Below are 23,972 nucleotides of genomic sequence, written 5' to 3' on the forward strand. Positions count from 1 at the left end.
GGCATATCCATCCCCCTGCCTTGTCACCCCCGTCTTCCTAAATCCGTTCTCTCTCGTTTTTCTCCCCAGCCCCTCCGGCAGATTGCTCATGGAGGAACCAAGGCGTTCCAAGCGGCTTCGCACCATGGCCCCTAATCAAGGTACATCAAACGCCTGACACTCTCTTTTGAACCTCGTTTGTTCCCCAATTCTTCCCCAATTGTTTAAATTCGAACTCAGTCAAGCACTCTCTGTTTCACCTTCTCATGGCCTGCCTCAACCTGGGCCGGTTGTTATAAGTCAGCTCCCAGCTTCCACGTCGTCTGGGAAATTCCTTTCCCTCTTTTGACTTGTATCCCATTTCCCAAATCTGAGATTTCTTGTTGTTGTTCTTGTTCTTGTTTTGTTTTGTGTAGTTTTGTTTTACTGTTTCTCTGTAGTGGAGCAAGTCCTCACGCTACATCTTGACCTGTAATAAACCAGTATTTCCACCTTGTTCTTTTCTGGAGGAATTGGAATTTTATGGCTATTGCCACATTGTTCTCCAAACCATTTCCCTTCCTACACTGAGTGTCCTAAATCTTTTAATCTTGTCTAGCTTCATAGATGCAAAAAAATAGAGCATCCATTGAAAGGAAATCATTTAAGATCTTGCTTTTCTGAAACATCTTCATTCTACCCTCCCAGATTCTTCAGTGAAACTTTGGTTGGCTATGAAATTTTAGGTGGGAAATTCATTTCCCTTGAAATTTTGAAGTCACTTTCTGTTATGTTCTAGATTTGACTGCCGCTTTTGAGATGTCTGATTTTTGGGACGTGGAATCCTGGCCCTTTCCATGTCACCTTTCCTTTCTCTTTCTCCCTCTCTCTAGAATCTTTTGGAATCTTCTGTCATCAGCACTCTGAAATTTTATGGTGATCTGTCTCAGTGACAATATACCTCTAATTTTCTTGTACTTTATCCTTCTTTCCATCATTTTAGATTTTTGCTTTCTTCTCTGGGAGATCTTCTCCACTTCATTCTCAAATTTCCGTGGAGAGTTTTCTTTCTTCTCTCATAATTTTAGCATCCATGATCCCTATTTCCTCTGAGTATTTATTCTTAAAAGTATCCTATAACTGATTGATGGGTAAAATTCCTTCTATCTCTCTCTGCTCACACTCTGCTTCTCTTTCAGCCTCCGGTGGGCCTCCTAGAGAGCCAGGCTGCTCTGCTGTGGACCCTGAAGACTCCGTGGAAGCAGATGGGCCCGCACAGCCAGCCCAACCCGCAAAACCCATTGCTTACGTGACACCCTTCAGATGGCAGCCCCCAGCTCCCACAGAGTCAGCTCGTCCGGCAGAGAGAGGCCGGCGCCGGGGAGGAAGCCGGCCGGCAGGGCGAGGCCGTGGCAGAGGCGGTGGGCCCCGCAGGGACGCTGGCCCGAGACGGGGGGCACAACGCTTGATGGGATCGGACGTGCACATCCAACTGGACCACCATGGAGAGCCAGGCCACCAGGGGGAACCGGAAATCAGGGAGACCGCAGCCTTCTCTCTTTCTGAAACAGGTCATCTGCCTGGAACTGCGCAGGAAGGCCCTGGCCCCGACGTGGCGCCACCTGAGCTGGGGCTTCAGGAGCCGCCCCCCGCTTCTGGGCCTCAGGCTGTCGCCGGGCAGCCCACGTTGACCCTCTATCCCTGCGTCGGATTTAGGGCTCTGGGTGACCCAGCTGTTTTACAAGTCATTCAAACCCCCCACGGCACCTATGTGAAGGGGGTCCCAGTGTTCTTCGCCGACATTGCATGCTGACCTCTATTTGCCACCCACGTTGTTCCCAGCCCCCCTTTCTTCCACCTGGACTTTCCCCCCAGCCCCAGTTCTGCTCCACTCCTCCCGTCCAAACCCAACCGGAGCCCTCACCTTGTGTAGTCAGAATGGAGTAACCACACCCTCCTCCCAGGATCCTGGCAGTAGTCCGTCTGCTTCCAATGCCCCTCTTGTCTCTGCTTTGCACCTTCTGTCAAAGTTACACATGCACGGAGTTCCTCAATGCTTGTTCAAATAAGCCAGCGGCCCCCCTAATCTTCTTGTGCTCATAGTAAAAGCCAATTAGAGATACTTGGAATGAAAAACAACGTTGTTGGAATCCAAAGTTATGTTGATGGTTTGCATCACAGAATAGACAGGACTGAGGAACGAATCAGTAAAAACTAGGTGCTTAGGCAAGAGAGAGACGGACAGTGTGAAAGAACAGTCATCCTGAGGACCGGAGGTCATCTAACATGGAGCTCTCCCGAGAGAGCCAGAACATGTGTATGACAGCAATATACAAAGAAATCATGGCCAATGATTTCTCCCAATGGAAGAAGTCTGTGAGTCCTGAGCAGGATACAAGAATAACACCCGTTGAGAGTATGAAGTATGGTGAAGAGAACATCCCAAAAGCTGCCTGAGAGCTGAGACTTACAAGGAAAGCAGAAGTAGGGTGACCTTAGACTTTGCCTGCCAGCATGGATGACTATGGAAAGCAATAGTGCAATATCCTCAGAGCTTCCAGAGGGAACTCACTCTGAATCTAGTGTTCTATGCGCAATCAAAGAAATTGTTGGGGAGAGAAGGAGGCAGGCAGTTTCCGCTCAAGGGCACGGCCACATGAAGGGAGGAATGGCATCCAGAAAAGGGAGGAAAAGGCAGAATCCTACTCAGACTGGACCTGAAGCCTGAGCTTCCCCTGAACTTAGACTACACAACTTATGACGTGCAAGCGGCTAAACCCCCTTTCTGTACAAGGCGACTGGAATGGAACTGTTATGCACAGTGAAAGTACAAGTCATGTTTTTCAGCCAGGAAAAAGCCAAACCAGACCACTTGGGAGAAGCGGGATGCAGCCACAGTCAGTAACCAGGGAAATTAGGAAACTGTATTATTAAGTCTAGATAAGTATGATTCTGGAAAAAGGATTGATGACCTAGAATTAAAATTCCAGAAGACATTGATATAGGCATGTGGGGCATGGGAAAATTCACAAGGAGCTAGAAGTTGCTAAAGTTCTTCTCTCATGCCTGGAGACGATATAGTGGCTGAATAGAAGAGCAATGAAACTCTAGACTCTGACACATTTTTAAGTCTCAATGCAGGTACCCGTTGGGAACCACTAAGAGAATTGGAATCAAAGAGATTGAGGAAAAAGGGGATCAAAGAAAATTTGATGAATCAAACAAAAGTTGTTAGGGGGGTTAACAGAAACAAGGAGAGTGCATGACTCACTGAAACCGCTGAATAAGGAATCGGCAATTCCATGGCAGCATCCTTGGCTTCCTCCTGACTTTAAGGGGAATATTTTAAATGTTTCACCATTAACCAAGATGTTTGCTGCAAGTTTCTCATAGATGTTTAAGTTGAGGTAGTTCCCATCTTTTCAGAGTTTGACAAAAGGTGTATTACGAATTTTTGTATTTTGTGTTCTATTCAGTAGGCTTTTATTAGCTGATTTTCACTCGTTTGTAAATGTCCAAATAAAATAAAGATAACTTTTTACATCAAAGATTGTTTTCTTGTGCATTCAATCCTTTTAAATAAACCTTTCTCTTAAGACTTGCTTTATACTACAGTTCTTTTACTAAAATTTCACCAATCACAAATATAAAATGTGTTTACTAAAAGCAGAAAAAAAGGTAGAAAAATAGTGTCTACGGTCTCTGTTCTCCATTCATATTGCATCTCTCCCCATAATCACATAAGTTTACACCAACAAACACATACAAGAAGAGCATCGTTTGTGGCTCGCGTTTAAAAACACCTGGCATGCCATGTGCCAGGGGTCATGCTGAAGTGACTATAGGGTCCAGGCGGGTAACGCGGGTGTGGTCAGGACCAGCGCCTCTGTGGAGCACGTGCGTCTCCAAAGTAGGAACAGGTGACTTTGTGTTGAAGCGTGGCGTGGATCACAATGAGCACTGTGCAGTGGGAGCTGCTTCTTGGCTTGCCTTTGGGGTCTGTCCTCCTTAAGCCAGAAAGCACCCTCACAGTCATCCTACACACATGTGCCACTATCTTCTTGCTGTATATCTGTCTGAAAGATGCACAGGTTTTACACTATGCAGGTGACGGTCCGCTGATACGCCGCTTCCAGGATATTTCTACCACCGAAGTGCTTCATTAAACATCTGTACGTGGAGTAAGACAGGGTCTCATTCAGTCACCCAGGCTGGAGTGCAGTGGTGCAATCACAGCTGAGTGCAGCCTGAACCTCCTCAGCTCAGGTGATCCTCCCACATCAGCTTGCTAAGTAGCTCAGACTCCAGGCAGGCTCCAAGATCTCTTGGTAATTTCTCTTGCTTTATTTATTCATTCATTTCTTGATTGATTTTCAAACAGAGTCTCACTCTTTCACCCAGGCTGGAGTGCAGTGAGTGGCTTCAGCTCACCGAGACCTCCATTCCCGGGGTTGAAGCGATCCTCATGCCTCAGCCTAATAAAAATAGAAAAATTAGCCAGGCATGGTGGTGGGCCACTATAGTCCCAGCTACTCAGGAGGCTGAGGCAGGAGAATCCTTTGAAGCCAGGAGGCGGAGGTTGCAGGAAGCCAAGATTGCCCCATTGCAGTGATCCGAGGTCATGCTGTGGCACTGCAGCCTGAGCGACAAGAGGAAAAGTTCGTCTCAAATTGGAAAAAGAAACAAAAAAAAAAAGAAAAAGAAAGTTACCCAATAAGAAAGAGAAAAGTGTTGAATGGAACCTTCATAAAAGAATCTATGGGTGTGGTCAGTGAGCACAGGAAACCCCAATAAGGATGAGAATAGGCAAGTAAGCGTGGAGCATCCTGTGGTGCCAGGGAGAAAGGAGCAGCCCAAAACCAAACAAAACCAAAAGCTGCAGTGATGGGAGGTTGACAAAAGGACACAGAAGCCAACTAAAGGAGCTCCCGGTGGCCAAAGGTGGAAACTTTGAGTGACAAAGTAACTCACTAAATAATAAGTAATTGAATATTTAAGTTAAATATTTAACAAAATAATTAGTTCAATTATTAAATCATTCATCCCCTGAAGTATGGGATTATAAACCAAAGTATACAATAGACGTCCATGAGTCCATGCTGATATAAATGAATGATTAAATAAATAAACACATGGGGAAGAATAGGCAAATCCTCCACCCAGGAGAACTCCAGATAATTTAGGTAGCTATTCCCCTGCAAGGAGATAAAGTATAACTTCCCTTTTTTAAAGTATAGGCTACAGGTAGTGACTTCCAAACAATACAGTAGAGAAAGAGTTGGGAAAATCACTTGATGGTGGAGAAACCTAATCAACACTGCCCCAGCCAGGTGACCAGGACTAATAGCAGCAGTGACAAGCCCTGCTGATGGTGCCTAGTCTAGACAGGATGGGATGGGAACGGCACTTTCCCTCTGCAATCTTCCTTACAAAAACATTTAATTCCAGTCAGATCAGACGAACTTCAGGAGAGGACATCCTAAAATACATCTGACCAGTATTCAAAGTGTCAAGGTCAACAAAAACAAGGCCAGTGTGAGAAACTGTGACAGCCAAGGGGAACCATGACTCATTGTAATGTGGTACCCTGGATGGGGTCTTGGGACAGAAAAGGTAAGTTACGACAACACATAGCAAAACCTAAACTCAGCGAAAAACACAAACCAGAAAAATAATTAGCCGGGCATGGTGGCTTGCCCCTGTGGTCCCAGCTACTCGGGAGGTTGAGCGGGCAGGATCTCTTGAGCTCGGGAGTTCCAAACAAGCCTGGGCACATAGCGAAACCTCATCTCTCCAAAAAATACAAAAATTTTCCCGATGTGGTGGCGCGCACCTGTAGTCCAGCTACTGCGGAGGCTGAGACAGGAGAATCACTTGAACTCATTCTCCTGTCTCAGCCTCCCAAGTAGCCGCAGTGAGCCGAGAACGCGCCACTGCACTCCAGCCTGGGCTACAGAGCGAGGACCCGTCTCTCTAATAAACAAGAAGGCAAACCAACCAACTAACCCACTGTGGGTTCCCCTCCAGTGTCCTGGTGTCTTTCCTGCTGTCTTCCTCCGCCCGTGTGTGCACCCACAGCAATAAAAGACGGTGGTGTGTGCCTCACACGCATCTCCAGCCCCATCGCCGTCTCTCTCTGAGCTCGACTCGTTTTACAAAAGGCCGTTTGACAACCTCACCGGGCAACTCAAAAGCTCCTTCAACCCGATGTGCGCAAGCCAAGCTCCGCGTCTTCCCATTCAGAGCAGGTTCTTGGTCCACCTCCGTCTGAATGAACGGGCGGGCTACCAAGGCCGCAGTCTCTTCTCCAAGGACTGTCCACACTGCGTCTCGCTTTCTCTTGTAAATTTCTCTCCCACCAGGGAACTTTCTCCTCCTCTACCTCCCTCAGTCTCAGTCTAATAGGACCCTGCGCCCAACCCCGAGGGCTGCAATAGCCTTCTTGCCTCTCCTGACTTATTCTGTGGACCCTGGGTTGGCTCTCCTTCACAGCCAGGCTGGTCGTTTTTGAAATGTGAACCCACTGCAGGACACCGTTCCATGGTTTTCCGCTGCCTTGGAACAAGACCAGCTCCTGCGCGGCCCCTGCCTCCACCTCGCACCACCTCTGGGCTTGGCCCTGGCCTCCCGTCCGTTCCCAGAACGTGCCGGACTCCCTTCCAGTCCGGGCCTCGGCACACTTTCTTCACTCCCCTGCCTCTCCCAACCCGGTTCAGGTCGACTCATTTCAAATTTTATGTATTCCACTTTTCAGCCCAAATATCCCGCCTTTGGATGCTTTCCTTGACCTCGCTCAGATGTAATCTAATCAAAATCTTCCCATTAGCCACTTTCAGGGCACCACACCTCCCTTTTCCTGGCACTTAAAGGTCGCTCTGCATTTTTTTCCTCAATGATTAGATTAATCAATCAACCACTGACTTCTAGAAATGGCGGCATCTCAGCAGGGCCCCATTTGACTGGCAGGGGACTGACCCAATGCACCTCGTAAGCCCGGCCAGGACCGCCCCAGCGGGCCCCCCTCTGACGACGCCCTTCCCTTACGTGATTGCCTTGCTGCCATATAAGAGGGACCGCGCTCGGCCTCCAGCAGTCGGCTCTCTGCTGGGCTCGGAGCCAGAACCAGCTGCGTGCTCCTGCCTGCCTGCCTGCCTGCCTGCCTGCCTGCCTGCCTGCCTGCCTGCCTGGCTGCGGGAGGACGACCTCAGAGCTACAGCGGTGAACCTGTGGACACCTCCAGCTCCTCAGGCCTCTCTTCGTCGAAGAGTCTCCTAATTTTCAGATCTCCGGAGCCAGCTGTATAGGAAGATCAGGTGTGTGTCTTGGTGTCCCTGAGGGGTGGATAGAGCTTGGATGGGTGCAGGTGGGGACAGAATCCTAATTCCCCTAGAAAGGCCATGTCCATCCCCCTGCCTTGTCACCCCCGTCTTCCTAAATCCGTTCTCTCTCGTTTTTCTCCCCAGCCCCTCCGGCAGATTGCTCATGGAGGAACCAAGGCGTTCCAAGCGGCTTCGCACCATGGCCCCTAATCAAGGTACATCAAACGCCTGACACTCTCTTTTGAACCTCGTTTGTTCCCCAATTCTTCCCCAATTGTTTAAATTCGAACTCAATCAAGCACTCTCTGTTTCACCTTCTCATGGCCTGCCTCAACCTGGGCCGGTTGTTATAAGTCAGCTCCCAGCTTCCACGTCGTCTGGGAAATTCCTTTCCCTCTTTTGACTTGTATCCCATTTCCCAAATCTGAGATTTCTTGTTGTTCTTGTTCTTGTTTTGTTTTGTGTAGTTTTGTTTTACTGTTTCTCTGTAGTGGAGCAAGTCCTCACGCTACATCTTGACCTGTAATAAACCAGTACTTCCACCTTGTTCTTTTCTGGAGGAATTGGAATTTTATGGCTATTGCCACATTGTTCTCCAAACCATTTCCCTTCCTACACTGAGTGTCCTAAATCTTTTAATCTTGTCTAGCTTCATAGATGCAAAAAAATAGAGCATCCATTGAAAGGAAATCATTTAAGATCTTGCTTATCTGAAACATCTTCATTCTACCCTCCCAGATTCTTCAGTGAAACTTTGGTTGGCTATGAAATTTTAGGTGGGAAATTCATTTCCCTTGAAATTTTGAAGTCACTTTCTGTTATGTTCTAGATTTGACTGCCGCTTTTGAGATGTCTGATTTTTGGGACGTGGAATCCTGGCCCTTTCCATGTCACCTTTCCTTTCTCTTTCTCCCTCTCTCTAGAATCTTTTGGAATCTTCTGTCATCAGCACTCTGAAATTTTATGGTGATCTGTCTCAGTGACAATATACCTCTAATTTTCTTATACTTTATCCTTCTTTCCATCATTTTAGATTTTTGCTTTCTTCTCTGGGAGATCTTCTCCACTTCATTCTCAAATTTCCGTGGAGAGTTTTGTTTCTTCTCTCATAATTTTAGCATCAATGATCCCTATTTCCTCTGAGTATTTATTCCTAAAAGTATCCTATAACTGATTGATGGGTAAAATTCCTTCTATCTCTCTCTGCTCACACTCTGCTTCTCTTTTAGCCTCCGGTGGGCCTCCTAGAGAGCCAGGCTGCTCTGTTGTGGACCCTGAAGACTCCGTGGAAGCAGATGAGCCCGCACACCCAGCCCAACCCGCAAAACCCATTGCTTACGTGACACCCTTCAGATGGCAGCCCCCAGCTCCCACAGAGTCAGCTCGTCCGGCAGAGAGAGGCCGGCGCCGGGGAGGAAGCCGGCCTGCAGGGCGAGGCCGTGGCAGAGGCGGTGGGCCCCGCAGGGACGCTGGCCCGCGACAGGGGGCACAACGCTTGATGGGATCGGACGTGCACATCCAACTGGACCACCATGGAGAGCCAGGCCACCAGGGGGAACCGGAAATCAGGGAGACCGCAGCCTTCTCTCTTTCTGAAACAGGTCATCTGCCTGGAACTGTGCAGGAAGGCCCTGGCCCCGACGTGGCGCCACCTGAGCTGGGGCTTCAGGAGCCGCCCCCCGCTTCTGAGCCTCAGGCTGTCGCCGGGCAGCCCACGTTGACCCTCTATCACTGCGTCGGGTTTAGGGCTCTGGGCGACCCAGCTGTTTTACAAGTCATTGAAACCCCCCACGGCACCTATGTGCAGGGGGTCCCAGTGTTCTTCACCGACATTGCATGCTGACCTCTATTTGCCACCCACGTTGTTCCCAGCCCCCCTTTCTCCCACCTGGACTTTCCCCCCAGCCCCAGTTCTGCTCCACTCCTCCCCTCCAAACCCAACCGGAGCCCTCACCTTGTGTAGTCAGAATGGAGTATCCACACCCTCCTCCCAGGATCCTGACAGTAGTCCGTCTGCTTCCAATGCCCCTCTTGTCTCTGCTTTGCACCTTCTGTCAAAGTTACACATGCACGGAGTCCCTCAATGCTTGTTCAAATAAGCCAGCGGCCCCCCTAATCTTCTTGTGCTCATAGTAAAAGCCAATTAGAGATACTTGGAATGAAAAACAACGTTGTTGGAATCCAAAGTTATGTTGATGGTTTGCATCACAGAATAGACAGGACTGAGGAACGAATCAGCAAAAACTAGGTGCTTAGGCAAGAGAGAGACGGACAGTGTGAAAGAACAGTCATCCTGAGGACCGGAGGTCATCTAACATGGAGCTCTCCCGAGAGAGCCAGAACATGTGTATGACAGCAAAATACAAAGAAATCATGGCCAATGGTTTCTCCCAATGGAAGAAATCTATGAATCCTGAGCAGGATATAAGAATAACACCCGTTGAGAGTGTGAAGTATGGTGAAGAGAACATCCCAAAAGCTGCCTGAGAGCTGAGACCTACAAGGAAAGCAGAAGTAGGGTGACCTTAGACTTTGCCTGCCAGCATGGATGACTATGGAAAGCAATGGTGCAATATCCTCCGAGCTTCCAGAGGGAAATCACTCTGAATCTAGTGTTCTATGAGCAATCAAAAAATTGTTGGGGAGAGAAGGAGGCAGGCAGTTTCCGCTCAAGGTCACGGCCACATGAAGGGAGGAATGGCAGCCAGAAAAGGGAGGAAAAGGCAGAATCCTACTCAGACTGGACCCGAAGCCTGAGCTTCCCCTGAACTTAGACTACACAACTTATAACCTGCAAGCGGCTAAACCCCCTTTCTGTACAAGGCGATTGGAATGGAACTGTTATGCACAGTGAAAGTACAAGTCATGTTTTTCAGCCAGGAAAAAGCCAAACCAGACAACTTGGGAGAAGTGGGTTGCAGCCACAGTCAGTAACCAGGGAAATTAGGAAACTGTATTATTAAGTCTAGATAAGTATGATTCTGGAAAAAAGATTGATGACCTAGAATTAAAATTCCAGAAGACATTGATATAGGCATGTGGGGCATGGGAAAATTCACAAGGAGCTAGAAGTTGCTAAAGTTCTTCTCTCATGCCTGGAGACGATATAGTGGCTGAATAGAAGAGCAATGAAACTCTAGACTCTGACACATTTTTAAGTCTCAATGCAGGTACCCGTTGGGAACCACTAAGAGAATTGGAATCAAAGAGATTGAGGAAAAAGGGGATCAAAGAAAATTTGATGAATCAAACAAAAGGTGTTAGGGGGGTTAACAGAAACAAGGAGAGTGCATGACTCACTGAAACCGCTGAATAAGGAATCGGCAATTCCACGGCAGCATCCTTGGCTTCCTCCTGACTTTAAGGGGAATATTTTAAATGTTTCACCATTAACCAAGATGTTTGCTGCAAGTTTCTCATAGATGTTTAAGTTGAGGTAGTTCCCATCTTTTCAGAGTGACAAAAGGTGTATTACGAATTTTTGTATTTTGTGTTCTATTCAGTAGGCTTTTATTAGCTGATTTTCACTCGTTTGTAAATGTCCAAATAAAATAAAGATAACTTTTTACATCAAAGATTGTTTTCTTGTGCATTCAATCCTTTTAAATAAACCTTTCTCTTAAGACTTGCTTTATACTACAGTTCTTTTACTAAAATTTCACCAATCACAAATATAAAATGTGTTTACTAAAAGCAGAAAAAAAGGTAGAAAAATAGTGTCTACGGTCTCTGTTCTCCATTCATATTGCATCTCTCCCCATAATCACATAAGTTTACACCAACAAACACATACAAGAAGAGCATCGTTTGTGGCTCGAGTTTAAAAACACCTGGCATGCCATGTGCCAGGGGTCATGCTGAAGTGACTATAGGGTCCAGGCGGGTAACGCGGGTGTGGTCAGGACCAGCGCCTCTGTGGAGCACGTGCGTCTCCAAAGTAGGAACAGGTGACTTTGTGTTGAAGCGTGGCATGGATCACAATGAGCACTGTGCAGCGGGAGCTGCTTCTTGGCTTGCCTTTGGGGTCTGTCATCCTTAAGCCAGAAAGCACCCTCACAGTCATCCTACACACATGTGCCACTATCTTCTTGCTGTATATCTGTCTGAAAGATGCACAGGTTTTACACTATGCAGGTGACGGTCCGCTGATACGCCGCTTCCAGGATATTTCTACCACCGAAGTGCTTCATTAAACATCTGTACGTGGAGTAAGACAGGGTCTCATTCAGTCACCCAGGCTGGAGTGCAGTGGTGCAATCACAGCTGAGTGCAGCCTGAACCTCCTCAGCTCAGGTGATCCTCCCACATCAGCTTGCTAAGTAGCTCAGACTCCAGGCAGGCTCCAAGATCCCTTGGTAATTTCTCTTGCTTTATTTATTCATTCATTTATTGATTGATTTTCAAACAGAGTCTCACTCTTTCACCCAGGCTGGAGTGCAGTGAGTGGCTTCAGCTCACCGAGACCTCCATTCCCGGGGTTGAAGCGATCCTCATGCCTCAGCCTAATAAAAATAGAAAAATTAGCCAGGCATGGTAGTGGGCCACTATAGTCCCAGCTACTCAGGAGGCTGAGGCAGGAGAATCCTTTGAAGCCAGGAGGCGGAGGTTGCAGGAAGCCAAGATTGCCCCATTGCAGTGATCCGAGGTCATGCTATGGCACTGCAGCCTGAGTGACAAGAGGAAAAGTTTGTCTCAAATTGGAAAAAAAAAAAAAAGAAAAGAAAAAAAGAAAAAAAAAAGTTACCCAATAAGAAAGATAAAAGGGTTGAATGGAACCTTCATAAAAGAATCTATGGGTGTGGTCAGTGAGCACAGGAAACCCCAATAAGGATGAGAATAGGCAAATAAGCGTGGAGCATCCTGTGGTGCCAGGGAGAAAGGAGCAGCCCAAAACCAAACAAAACCAAAAGCTGCAGTGATGGGAGGTTGACAAAAGGACACAGAAGCCAACTAAAGGAGCTCCCGGTGGCCAAAGGTGGAAACTTTGAGTGACAAAGTAACTCACTAAATAATAAGTAATTGAATATTTAAGTTAAATATTTAACAAAATAATTAGTTCAATTATTAAATCATTCATCCCCTGAAGTATGGGATTATAAACCAAAGTATACAATAGACGTCCACGAGTCCATGCTGATATAAATGAATGATTAAATAAATAAACACATGGGGAAGAATAGGCAAATCCTCCACCCAGGAGAACTCCAGATAATTTAGGTAGCTATTCCCCTGCAAGGAGATAAAGTATAACTTCCCTTTTTTAAAGTATAGGCTACAGGTAGTGACTTCCAAACAATACAGTAGAGAAAGAGTTGGGAAAATCACTTGATGGTGGAGAAACCTAATCAACACTGCCCCAGCCAGGTGACCAGGACTAATAGCAGCAGTGACAAGCCCTGCTGATGGTGCCTAGTCTAGACAGGATGGGATGGGAACGGCACTTTCCCTCTGCAATCTTCCTTACAAAAACATTTAATTCCAGTCAGATCAGACGAACTTCAGGAGAGGACATCCTAAAATACATCTGACCAGTATTCAAAGTGTCAAGGTCAACAAAAACAAGGCCAGTGTGAGAAACTGTGGCAGCCAAGGGGAACCATGACTCATTGTAATGTGGTACCCTGGATGGGGTCTTGGGACAGAAAAGGTAAGTTACGACAACACATAGCAAAACCTAAACTCAACGAAAAACACAAACCAGAAGAATAATTAGCCGGGCATGGTGGCTTGCCCCTGTGGTCCCAGCTACTCGGGAGGTTGAGCGGGCAGGATCTCTTGAGCTCGGGAGTTCCAAACAAGCCTGGGCACACAGCGAAACCTCATCTCTCCAAAAAATACAGAAATTTTCCCGATGTGGTGGCGCGCACCTGTAGTCCAGCTACTGCGGAGGCTGAGACAGGAGAATCACTTGAACTCATTCTCCTGTCTCAGTCTCCCAAGTAGCCGCAGTGAGCCGAGAACGCGCCACTGCACTCCAGCCTGGGCTACAGAGCGAGGACCCGTCTCTCTAATAAACAAGAAGGCAAACCAACCAACTAACCCACTGTGGGTTCCCCTCCAGTGTCCTGGTGTCTTTCCTGCTGTCTTCCTCCGCCCGTGTGTGCACCCACAGCAATAAAAGACGGTGGTGTGTGCCTCACACGCATCTCCAGCCCCATCGCCGTCTCTCTCTGAGCTCGACTCGTTTTACAAAAGGCCGTTTGACAACCTCACCGGGCAACTCAAAAGCTCCTTCAACCCGATGTGCGCAAGCCAAGCTCCGCGTCTTCCCATTCAGAGCAGGTTCTTGGTCCACCTCCGTCTGAATGAACGGGCGGGCTACCAAGGCCGCAGTCTCTTCTCCAAGGGCTGTCCACACTGCGTCTCGCTTTCTCTTGTAAATTTCTCTCCCACCAGGGAACTTTCTCCTCCTCTACCTCCCTCAGTCTCAGTCTAATAGGACCCTGCGCCCAACCCCGAGGGCTGCAATAGCCTTCTTGCCTCTCCTGACTTATTCTGTGGACCCTGGGTTGGCTCTCCTTCACAGCCAGGCTGGTCGTTTTTGAAATGTGAACCCACTGCAGGACACCGTTCCATGGGTTTCCGCTGCCTTGGAACAAGACCAGCTCCTGCGCGGCCCCTGCCTCCACCTCGCACCACCTCTGGGCTTGGCCCTGGCCTCCCGTCCGTTCCCAGAACGTGCCGGACTCCCTTCCAGTCCGGGCCTCGGCACACTTTCTTCACTCCCCTGCCTCTCCCAACCCGGTTCAGGTCGACTCATTTCAAATTTTATGTATTCCACTTTTCAGCCCAAATATCCCGCCTTTGGATGCTTTCCTTGACCTCGCTCAGATGTAATCTAATCAAATCTTCCCATTAGCCACTTTCAGGGCACCACACCTCCCTTTTGCTGGCACTTAAAGGTCGCTCTGCAGTTTTTTCCTCAATGATTAGATTAATCAATCAACCACTGACTTCTAGAAATGGCGGCATCTCAGCAGGGCCCCATTTGACTGGCAGGGGACTGGCCCAATGCACCTCGCAAGCCCAGCCAGGCCCGCCCCAGCGGGCCCCCCTCTGACGACGCCCTTCCCTTACGTGATTGCCTTGCTGCCATATAAGAGGGACCGCGCTCGGCCTCCAGCAGTCGGTTCTCTGCTGGGCTCGGAGCCAGAACCAGCTGCGCGCTCCTGCCTGCCTGCCTGCCTGCCTGCCTGCCTGCCTGGCTGCGGGAGGACGACCTCAGAGCTACAGCGGTGAACCTGTGGACACCTCCAGCTCCTCAGGCCTCTCTTCGTCGAAGAGTCTCCTAATTTTCAGATCTCCGGAGCCAGCTGTATAGGAAGATCAGGTGTGTGTCTTGGTGTCCCTGAGGGGTGGATAGAGCTTGGATGGGTGCAGGTGGGGACAGAATCCTAATTCCCCTAGAAAGGGCATATCCATCCCCCTGCCTTGTCACCCCCGTCTTCCTAAATCCGTTCTCTCTCGTTTTTCTCCCCAGCCCCTCCGGCAGATTGCTCATGGAGGAACCAAGGCGTTCCAAGCGGCTTCGCACCATGGCCCCTAATCAAGGTACATCAAACGCCTGACACTCTCTTTTGAACCTCGTTTGTTCCCCAATTCTTCCCCAATTGTTTAAATTCGAACTCAGTCAAGCACTCTCTGTTTCACCTTCTCATGGCCTGCCTCAACCTGGGCCGGTTGTTATAAGTCAGCTCCCAGCTTCCACGTCGTCTGGGAAATTCCTTTCCCTCTTTTGACTTGTATCCCATTTCCCAAATCTGAGATTTCTTGTTGTTGTTCTTGTTCTTGTTTTGTTTTGTGTAGTTTTGTTTTACTGTTTCTCTGTAGTGGAGCAAGTCCTCACGCTACATCTTGACCTGTAATAAACCAGTATTTCCACCTTGTTCTTTTCTGGAGGAATTGGAATTTTATGGCTATTGCCACATTGTTCTCCAAACCATTTCCCTTCCTACACTGAGTGTCCTAAATCTTTTAATCTTGTCTAGCTTCATAGATGCAAAAAAATAGAGCATCCATTGAAAGGAAATCATTTAAGATCTTGCTTTTCTGAAACATCTTCATTCTACCCTCCCAGATTCTTCAGTGAAACTTTGGTTGGCTATGAAATTTTAGGTGGGAAATTCATTTCCCTTGAAATTTTGAAGTCACTTTCTGTTATGTTCTAGATTTGACTGCCGCTTTTGAGATGTCTGATTTTTGGGACGTGGAATCCTGGCCCTTTCCATGTCACCTTTCCTTTCTCTTTCTCCCTCTCTCTAGAATCTTTTGGAATCTTCTGTCATCAGCACTCTGAAATTTTATGGTGATCTGTCTCAGTGACAATATACCTCTAATTTTCTTGTACTTTCTCCTTCTTTCCATCATTTTAGATTTTTGCTTTCTTCTCTGGGAGATCTTCTCCACTTCATTCTCAAATTTCCGTGGAGAGTTTTCTTTCTTCTCTCATAATTTTAGCATCCATGATCCCTATTTCCTCTGAGTATTTATTCTTAAAAGTATCCTATAACTGATTGATGGGTAAAATTCCTTCTATCTCTCTCTGCTCACACTCTGCTTCTCTTTTAGCCTCCGGTGGGCCTCCTAGAGAGCCAGGCTGCTCTGCTGTGGACCCTGAAGACTCCGTGGAAGCAGATGGGCCCGCACAGCCAGCCCAACCCGCAAAACCCATTGCTTACGTGACACCCTTCAGATGGCAGCCCCCAGCTCCCACAGAGTCAGCTCGTCCGGCAGAGAGAGGCCGGCGCCGGGGAGGAAGCCGGCCGGCAGGGCGAGGCCGTGGCAGAGGCGGTGGGCCCCGCAGGGACGCTGGCCCGAGACGGGGGGCACAACGCTTGATGGGATCGGACGTGCACATCCAACTGGACCACCATGGAGAGCCAGGCCACCAGGGGGAACCGGAAATCAGGGAGACCGCAGCCTTCTCTCTTTCTGAAACAGGTCATCTGCCTGGAACTGCGCAGGAAGGCCCTGGCCCCGACGTGGCGCCACCTGAGCTGGGGCTTCAGGAGCCGCCCCCCGCTTCTGGGCCTCAGGCTGTCGCCGGGCAGCCCACGTTGACCCTCTATCCCTGCGTCGGATTTAGGGCTCTGGGTGACCCAGCTGTTTTACAAGTCATTCAAACCCCCCACGGCACCTATGTGAAGGGGGTCCCAGTGTTCTTCGCCGACATTGCATGCTGACCTCTATTTGCCACCCACGTTGTTCCCAGCCCCCCTTTCTTCCACCTGGACTTTCCCCCCAGCCCCAGTTCTGCTCCACTCCTCCCGTCCAAACCCAACCGGAGCCCTCACCTTGTGTAGTCAGAATGGAGTAACCACACCCTCCTCCCAGGATCCTGGCAGTAGTCCGTCTGCTTCCAATGCCCCTCTTGTCTCTGCTTTGCACCTTCTGTCAAAGTTACACATGCACGGAGTTCCTCAATGCTTGTTCAAATAAGCCAGCGGCCCCCCTAATCTTCTTGTGCTCATAGTAAAAGCCAATTAGAGATACTTGGAATGAAAAACAACGTTGTTGGAATCCAAAGTTATGTTGATGGTTTGCATCACAGAATAGACAGGACTGAGGAACGAATCAGTAAAAACTAGGTGCTTAGGCAAGAGAGAGACGGACAGTGTGAAAGAACAGTCATCCTGAGGACCGGAGGTCATCTAACATGGAGCTCTCCCGAGAGAGCCAGAACATGTGTATGACAGCAATATACAAAGAAATCATGGCCAATGATTTCTCCCAATGGAAGAAGTCTGTGAGTCCTGAGCAGGATACAAGAATAACACCCGTTGAGAGTATGAAGTATGGTGAAGAGAACATCCCAAAAGCTGCCTGAGAGCTGAGACTTACAAGGAAAGCAGAAGTAGGGTGACCTTAGACTTTGCCTGCCAGCATGGATGACTATGGAAAGCAATGGTGCAATATCCTCAGAGCTTCCAGAGGGAACTCACTCTGAATCTAGTGTTCTATGCGCAATCAAAGAAATTGTTGGGGAGAGAAGGAGGCAGGCAGTTTCCGCTCAAGGGCACGGCCACATGAAGGGAGGAATGGCATCCAGAAAAGGGAGGAAAAGGCAGAATCCTACTCAGACTGGACCTGAAGCCTGAGCTTCCCCTGAACTTAGACTACACAACTTATGACGTGCAAGCGGCTAAACCCCCTTTCTGTACAAGGCGACTGGAATGGAACTGTTATGCACAGTGAAAGTACAAGTCATGTTTTTCAGCCAGGAAAAAGCCAAACCAGACCACTTGGGAGAAGCGGGATGCAGCCACAGTCAGTAACCAGGGAAATTAGGAAACTGTATTATTAAGTCTAGATAAGTATGATTCTGGAAAAAGGATTGATGACCTAGAATTAAAATTCCAGAAGACATTGATATAGGCATGTGGGGCATGGGAAAATTCACAAGGAGCTAGAAGTTGCTAAAGTTCTTCTCTCATGCCTGGAGACGATATAGTGGCTGAATAGAAGAGCAATGAAACTCTAGACTCTGACACATTTTTAAGTCTCAATGCAGGTACCCGTTGGGAACCACTAAGAGAATTGGAATCAAAGAGATTGAGGAAAAAGGGGATCAAAGAAAATTTGATGAATCAAACAAAAGTTGTTTGGGGGGGTTAACAGAAACAAGGAGAGTGCATGACTCACTGAAACCGCTGAATAAGGAATCGGCAATTCCATGGCAGCATCCTTGGCTTCCTCCTGACTTTAAGGGGAATATTTTAAATGTTTCACCATTAACCAAGATGTTTGCTGCAAGTTTCTCATAGATGTTTAAGTTGAGGTAGTTCCCATCTTTTCAGAGTTTGACAAAAGGTGTATTACGAATTTTTGTATTTTGTGTTCTATTCAGTAGGCTTTTATTAGCTGATTTTCACTCGTTTGTAAATGTCCAAATAAAATAAAGATAACTTTTTACATCAAAGATTGTTTTCTTGTGCATTCAATCCTTTTAAATAAACCTTTCTCTTAAGACTTGCTTTATACTACAGTTCTTTTACTAAAATTTCACCAATCACAAATATAAAATGTGTTTACTAAAAGCAGAAAAAAAGGTAGAAAAATAGTGTCTACGGTCTCTGTTCTCCATTCATATTGCATCTCTCCCCATAATCACATAAGTTTACACCAACAAACACATACAAGAAGAGCATCGTTTGTGGCTCGCGTTTAAAAACACCTGGCATGCCATGTGCCAGGGGTCATGCTGAAGTGACTATAGGGTCCAGGCGGGTAACGCGGGTGTGGTCAGGACCAGCGCCTCTGTGGAGCACGTGCGTCTCCAAAGTAGGAACAGGTGACTTTGTGTTGAAGCGTGGCGTGGATCACAATGAGCACTGTGCAGTGGGAGCTGCTTCTTGGCTTGCCTTTGGGGTCTGTCATCCTTAAGCCAGAAAGCACCCTCACAGTCATCCTACACACATGTGCCACTATCTTCTTGCTGTATATCTGTCTGAAAGATGCACAGGTTTTACACTATGCAGGTGACGGTCCGCTGATACGCCGCTTCCAGGATATTTCTACCACCGAAGTGCTTCATTAAACATCTGTACGTGGAGTAAGACAGGGTCTCATTCAGTCACCCAGGCTGGAGTGCAGTGGTGCAATCACAGCTGAGTGCAGCCTGAACCTCCTCAGCTCAGGTGATCCTCCCACATCAGCTTGCTAAGTAGCTCAGACTCCAGGCAGGCTCCAAGATCTCTTGGTAATTTCTCTTGCTTTATTTATTCATTCATTTCTTGATTGATTTTCAAACAGAGTCTCACTCTTTCACCCAGGCTGGAGTGCAGTGAGTGGCTTCAGCTCACCGAGACCTCCATTCCCGGGGTTGAAGCGATCCTCATGCCTCAGCCTAATAAAAATAGAAAAATTAGCCAGGCATGGTGGTGGGCCACTATAGTCCCAGCTACTCAGGAGGCTGAGGCAGGAGAATCCTTTGAAGCCAGGAGGCGGAGGTTGCAGGAAGCCAAGATTGCCCCATTGCAGTGATCCGAGGTCATGCTGTGGCACTGCAGCCTGAGCGACAAGAGGAAAAGTTCGTCTCAAATTGGAAAAAGAAACAAAAAAAAAAAAGAAAAAGAAAGTTACCCAATAAGAAAGAGAAAAGTGTTGAATGGAACCTTCATAAAAGAATCTATGGGTGTGGTCAGTGAGCACAGGAAACCCCAATAAGGATGAGAATAGGCAAGTAAGCGTGGAGCATCCTGTGGTGCCAGGGAGAAAGGAGCAGCCCAAAACCAAACAAAACCAAAAGCTGCAGTGATGGGAGGTTGACAAAAGGACACAGAAGCCAACTAAAGGAGCTCCCGGTGGCCAAAGGTGGAAACTTTGAGTGACAAAGTAACTCACTAAATAATAAGTAATTGAATATTTAAGTTAAATATTTAACAAAATAATTAGTTCAATTATTAAATCATTCATCCCCTGAATTATGGGATTATAAACCAAAGTATACAATAGACGTCCACGAGTCCATGCTGATATAAATGAATGATTAAATAAATAAACACATGGGGAAGAATAGGCAAATCCTCCACCCAGGAGAACTCCAGATAATTTAGGTAGCTATTCCCCTGCAAGGAGATAAAGTATAACTTCCCTTTTTTAAAGTATAGGCTACAGGTAGTGACTTCCAAACAATACAGTAGAGAAAGAGTTGGGAAAATCACTTGATGGTGGAGAAACCTAATCAACACTGCCCCAGCCAGGTGACCAGGACTAATAGCAGCAGTGACAAGCCCTGCTGATGGTGCCTAGTCTAGACAGGATGGGATGGGAACGGCACTTTCCCTCTGCAATCTTCCTTACAAAAACATTTAATTCCAGTCAGATCAGACGAACTTCAGGAGAGGACATCCTAAAATACATCTGACCAGTATTCAAAGTGTCAAGGTCAACAAAAACAAGGCCAGTGTGAGAAACTGTGGCAGCCAAGGGGAACCATGACTCATTGTAATGTGGTACCCTGGATGGGGTCTTGGGACAGAAAAGGTAAGTTACGACAAAACATAGCAAAACCTAAACTCAGCGAAAAACACAAACCAGAAAAATAATTAGCCGGGCATGGTGGCTTGCCCCTGTGGTCCCAGCTACTCGGGAGGTTGAGCGGGCAGGATCTCTTGAGCTCGGGAGTTCCAAACAAGCCTGGGCACATAGCGAAACCTCATCTCTCCAAAAAATACAAAAATTTTCCCGATGTGGTGGCGCGCACCTGTAGTCCAGCTACTGCGGAGGCTGAGACAGGAGAATCACTTGAACTCATTCTCCTGTCTCAGCCTCCCAAGTAGCCGCAGTGAGCCGAGAACGCGCCACTGCACTCCAGCCTGGGCTACAGAGCGAGAACCCGTCTCTCTAAAAAACAAGAAGGCAAACCAACCAACTAACCCACTGTGGGTTCCCCTCCAGTGTCCTGGTGTCTTTCCTGCTGTCTTCCTCCGCCCGTGTGTGCACCCACAGCAATAAAAGACGGTGGTGTGTGTCTCACAACGCATCTCCAGCCCCATCGCCGTCTCTCTCTGAGCTCGACTCGTTTTACGAAAGGCCGTTTGACAACCTCACCGGGCAACTCAAAAGCTCCTTCAACCCGATGTGCGCAAGCCAAGCTCCGCGTCTTCCCATTCAGAGCAGGTTCTTGGTCCACCTCTGTCTGAATGAACGGGCGGGCTACCAAGGCCGCAGTCTCTTCTCCAAGGACTGTCCACACTGCGTCTCGCTTTCTCTTGTAAATTTCTCTCCCACCAGGGAACTTTCTCCTCCTCTACCTCCCTCAGTCTCAGTCTAATAGGACCTTGCGCCCAACCCCGAGGGCTGCAATAGCCTTCTTGCCTCTCCTGACTTATTCTGTGGACCCTGGGTTGGCTCTCCTTCACAGCCAGGCTGGTCGTTTTTGAAATGTGAACCCACTGCAGGACACCGTTCCATGGTTTTCCGCTGCCTTGGAACAAGACCAGCTCCTGCGCGGCCCCTGCCTCCACCTCGCACCACCTCTGGGCTTGGCCCTGGCCTCCCGTCCGTTCCCAGAACGTGCCGGACTCCCTTCCAGTCCGGGCCTCGGCACACTTTCTTCACTCCCCTGCCTCTCCCAACCCGGTTCAGGTCGACTCATTTCAAATTTTATGTATTCCACTTTTCAGCCCAAATATCCCGCCTTTGGATGCTTTCCTTGACCTCGCTCAGATGTAATCTAATCAAATCTTCCCATTAGCCACTTTCAGGGCACCACACCTCCCTTTTCCTGGCACTTAAAGGTCGCTCTGCATTTTTTTCCTCAATGATTAGATTAATCAATCAACCACTGACTTCTAGAAATGGCGGCATCTCAGCAGGGCCCCATTTGACTGGCAGGGGACTGACCCAATGCACCTCGCAAGCCCGGCCAGGACCGCCCCAGCGGGCCCCCCTCTGACGACGCCCTTCCCTTACGTGATTGCCTTGCTGCCATATAAGAGGGACCGCGCTCGGCCTCCAGCAGTCGGCTCTCTGCTGGGCTCGGAGCCAGAACCAGCTGCGTGCTCCTGCCTGCCTGCCTGCCTGCCTGCCTGCCTGCCTGCCTGCCTGCCTGCCTGCCTGGCTGCGGGAGGACGACCTCAGAGCTACAGCGGTGAACCTGTGGACACCTCCAGCTCCTCAGGCCTCTCTTCGTCGAAGAGTCTCCTAATTTTCAGATCTCCGGAGCCAGCTGTATAGGAAGATCAGGTGTGTGTCTTGGTGTCCCTGAGGGGTGGATAGAGCTTGGATGGGTGCAGGTGGGGACAGAATCCTAATTCCCCTAGAAAGGGCATATCCATCCCCCTGCCTTGTCACCCCCGTCTTCCTAAATCCGTTCTCTCTCGTTTTTCTCCCCAGCCCCTCCGGCAGATTGCTCATGGAGGAACCAAGGCGTTCCAAGCGGCTTCGCACCATGGCCCCTAATCAAGGTACATCAAACGCCTGACACTCTCTTTTGAACCTCGTTTGTTCCCCAATTCTTCCCCAATTGTTTAAATTCGAACTCAGTCAAGCACTCTCTGTTTCACCTTCTCATGGCCTGCCTCAACCTGGGCCGGTTGTTATAAGTCAGCTCCCAGCTTCCACGTCGTCTGGGAAATTCCTTTCCCTCTTTTGACTTGTATCCCATTTCCCAAATCTGAGATTTCTTGTTGTTGTTCTTGTTCTTGTTTTGTTTTGTGTAGTTTTGTTTTACTGTTTCTCTGTAGTGGAGCAAGTCCTCACGCTACATCTTGACCTGTAATAAACCAGTATTTCCACCTTGTTCTTTTCTGGAGGAATTGGAATTTTATGGCTATTGCCACATTGTTCTCCAAACCATTTCCCTTCCTACACTGAGTGTCCTAAATCTTTTAATCTTGTCTAGCTTCATAGATGCAAAAAAATAGAGCATCCATTGAAAGGAAATCATTTAAGATCTTGCTTTTCTGAAACATCTTCATTCTACCCTCCCAGATTCTTCAGTGAAACTTTGGTTGGCTATGAAATTTTAGGTGGGAAATTCATTTCCCTTGAAATTTTGAAGTCACTTTCTGTTATGTTCTAGATTTGACTGCCGCTTTTGAGATGTCTGATTTTTGGGACGTGGAATCCTGGCCCTTTCCATGTCACCTTTCCTTTCTCTTTCTCCCTCTCTCTAGAATCTTTTGGAATCTTCTGTCATCAGCACTCTGAAATTTTATGGTGATCTGTCTCAGTGACAATATACCTCTAATTTTCTTGTACTTTCTCCTTCTTTCCATCATTTTAGATTTTTGCTTTCTTCTCTGGGAGATCTTCTCCACTTCATTCTCAAATTTCCGTGGAGAGTTTTCTTTCTTCTCTCATAATTTTAGCATCCATGATCCCTATTTCCTCTGAGTATTTATTCTTAAAAGTATCCTATAACTGATTGATGGGTAAAATTCCTTCTATCTCTCTCTGCTCACACTCTGCTTCTCTTTTAGCCTCCGGTGGGCCTCCTAGAGAGCCAGGCTGCTCTGCTGTGGACCCTGAAGACTCCGTGGAAGCAGATGGGCCCGCACAGCCAGCCCAACCCGCAAAACCCATTGCTTACGTGACACCCTTCAGATGGCAGCCCCCAGCTCCCACAGAGTCAGCTCGTCCGGCAGAGAGAGGCCGGCGCCGGGGAGGAAGCCGGCCGGCAGGGCGAGGCCGTGGCAGAGGCGGTGGGCCCCGCAGGGACGCTGGCCCGAGACGGGGGGCACAACGCTTGATGGGATCGGACGTGCACATCCAACTGGACCACCATGGAGAGCCAGGCCACCAGGGGGAACCGGAAATCAGGGAGACCGCAGCCTTCTCTCTTTCTGAAACAGGTCATCTGCCTGGAACTGCGCAGGAAGGCCCTGGCCCCGACGTGGCGCCACCTGAGCTGGGGCTTCAGGAGCCGCCCCCCGCTTCTGGGCCTCAGGCTGTCGCCGGGCAGCCCACGTTGACCCTCTATCCCTGCGTCGGATTTAGGGCTCTGGGTGACCCAGCTGTTTTACAAGTCATTCAAACCCCCCACGGCACCTATGTGAAGGGGGTCCCAGTGTTCTTCGCCGACATTGCATGCTGACCTCTATTTGCCACCCACGTTGTTCCCAGCCCCCCTTTCTTCCACCTGGACTTTCCCCCCAGCCCCAGTTCTGCTCCACTCCTCCCGTCCAAACCCAACCGGAGCCCTCACCTTGTGTAGTCAGAATGGAGTAACCACACCCTCCTCCCAGGATC

At 48.5% G+C, this 23,972-nt stretch overlaps 4 protein-coding genes across 4 annotated transcripts; all 4 read left to right on the top strand.

Moving 5' to 3' along the window:
- The first annotated feature begins 88 nt into the window (after window positions 1-88).
- On the top strand, window positions 89-1,771 carry LOC129011329 (proline-rich protein 20E-like). The gene is made up of 2 exons (XM_054446176.2): window positions 89-140; window positions 1,158-1,771. The coding sequence occupies exons 1-2, from the start codon at window positions 89-91 to the stop codon at window positions 1,769-1,771; spliced, it is 666 nt and encodes a 221-aa protein (XP_054302151.2).
- A 5,669-nt stretch (window positions 1,772-7,440) lies between these two features.
- On the top strand, window positions 7,441-9,140 carry LOC129011330 (proline-rich protein 20E-like). The gene is made up of 2 exons (XM_054446177.2): window positions 7,441-7,492; window positions 8,507-9,140. The coding sequence occupies exons 1-2, from the start codon at window positions 7,441-7,443 to the stop codon at window positions 9,118-9,120; spliced, it is 666 nt and encodes a 221-aa protein (XP_054302152.2). The 3' UTR covers window positions 9,121-9,140.
- Window positions 9,141-14,776: 5,636 nt separating this feature from the next.
- On the top strand, window positions 14,777-16,459 carry LOC129011331 (proline-rich protein 20E-like). Its single transcript, XM_054446179.2, has 2 exons — window positions 14,777-14,828; window positions 15,846-16,459. Exons 1-2 carry the CDS (start codon window positions 14,777-14,779, stop codon window positions 16,457-16,459), a joined length of 666 nt encoding a protein of 221 aa, XP_054302154.2.
- Window positions 16,460-22,134: 5,675 nt separating this feature from the next.
- LOC129011332 (proline-rich protein 20E-like) lies at window positions 22,135-23,817 on the top strand. Its single transcript, XM_054446180.2, has 2 exons — window positions 22,135-22,186; window positions 23,204-23,817. Exons 1-2 carry the CDS (start codon window positions 22,135-22,137, stop codon window positions 23,815-23,817), a joined length of 666 nt encoding a protein of 221 aa, XP_054302155.2.
- The last annotated feature ends 155 nt before the right edge of the window (window positions 23,818-23,972 follow it).

Source organism: Pongo pygmaeus, chromosome 14 (assembly GCF_028885625.2).
Source record: "Pongo pygmaeus isolate AG05252 chromosome 14, NHGRI_mPonPyg2-v2.0_pri, whole genome shotgun sequence".
In the NCBI taxonomy this organism is placed as follows: Eukaryota; Metazoa; Chordata; class Mammalia; order Primates; family Hominidae; genus Pongo; species Pongo pygmaeus.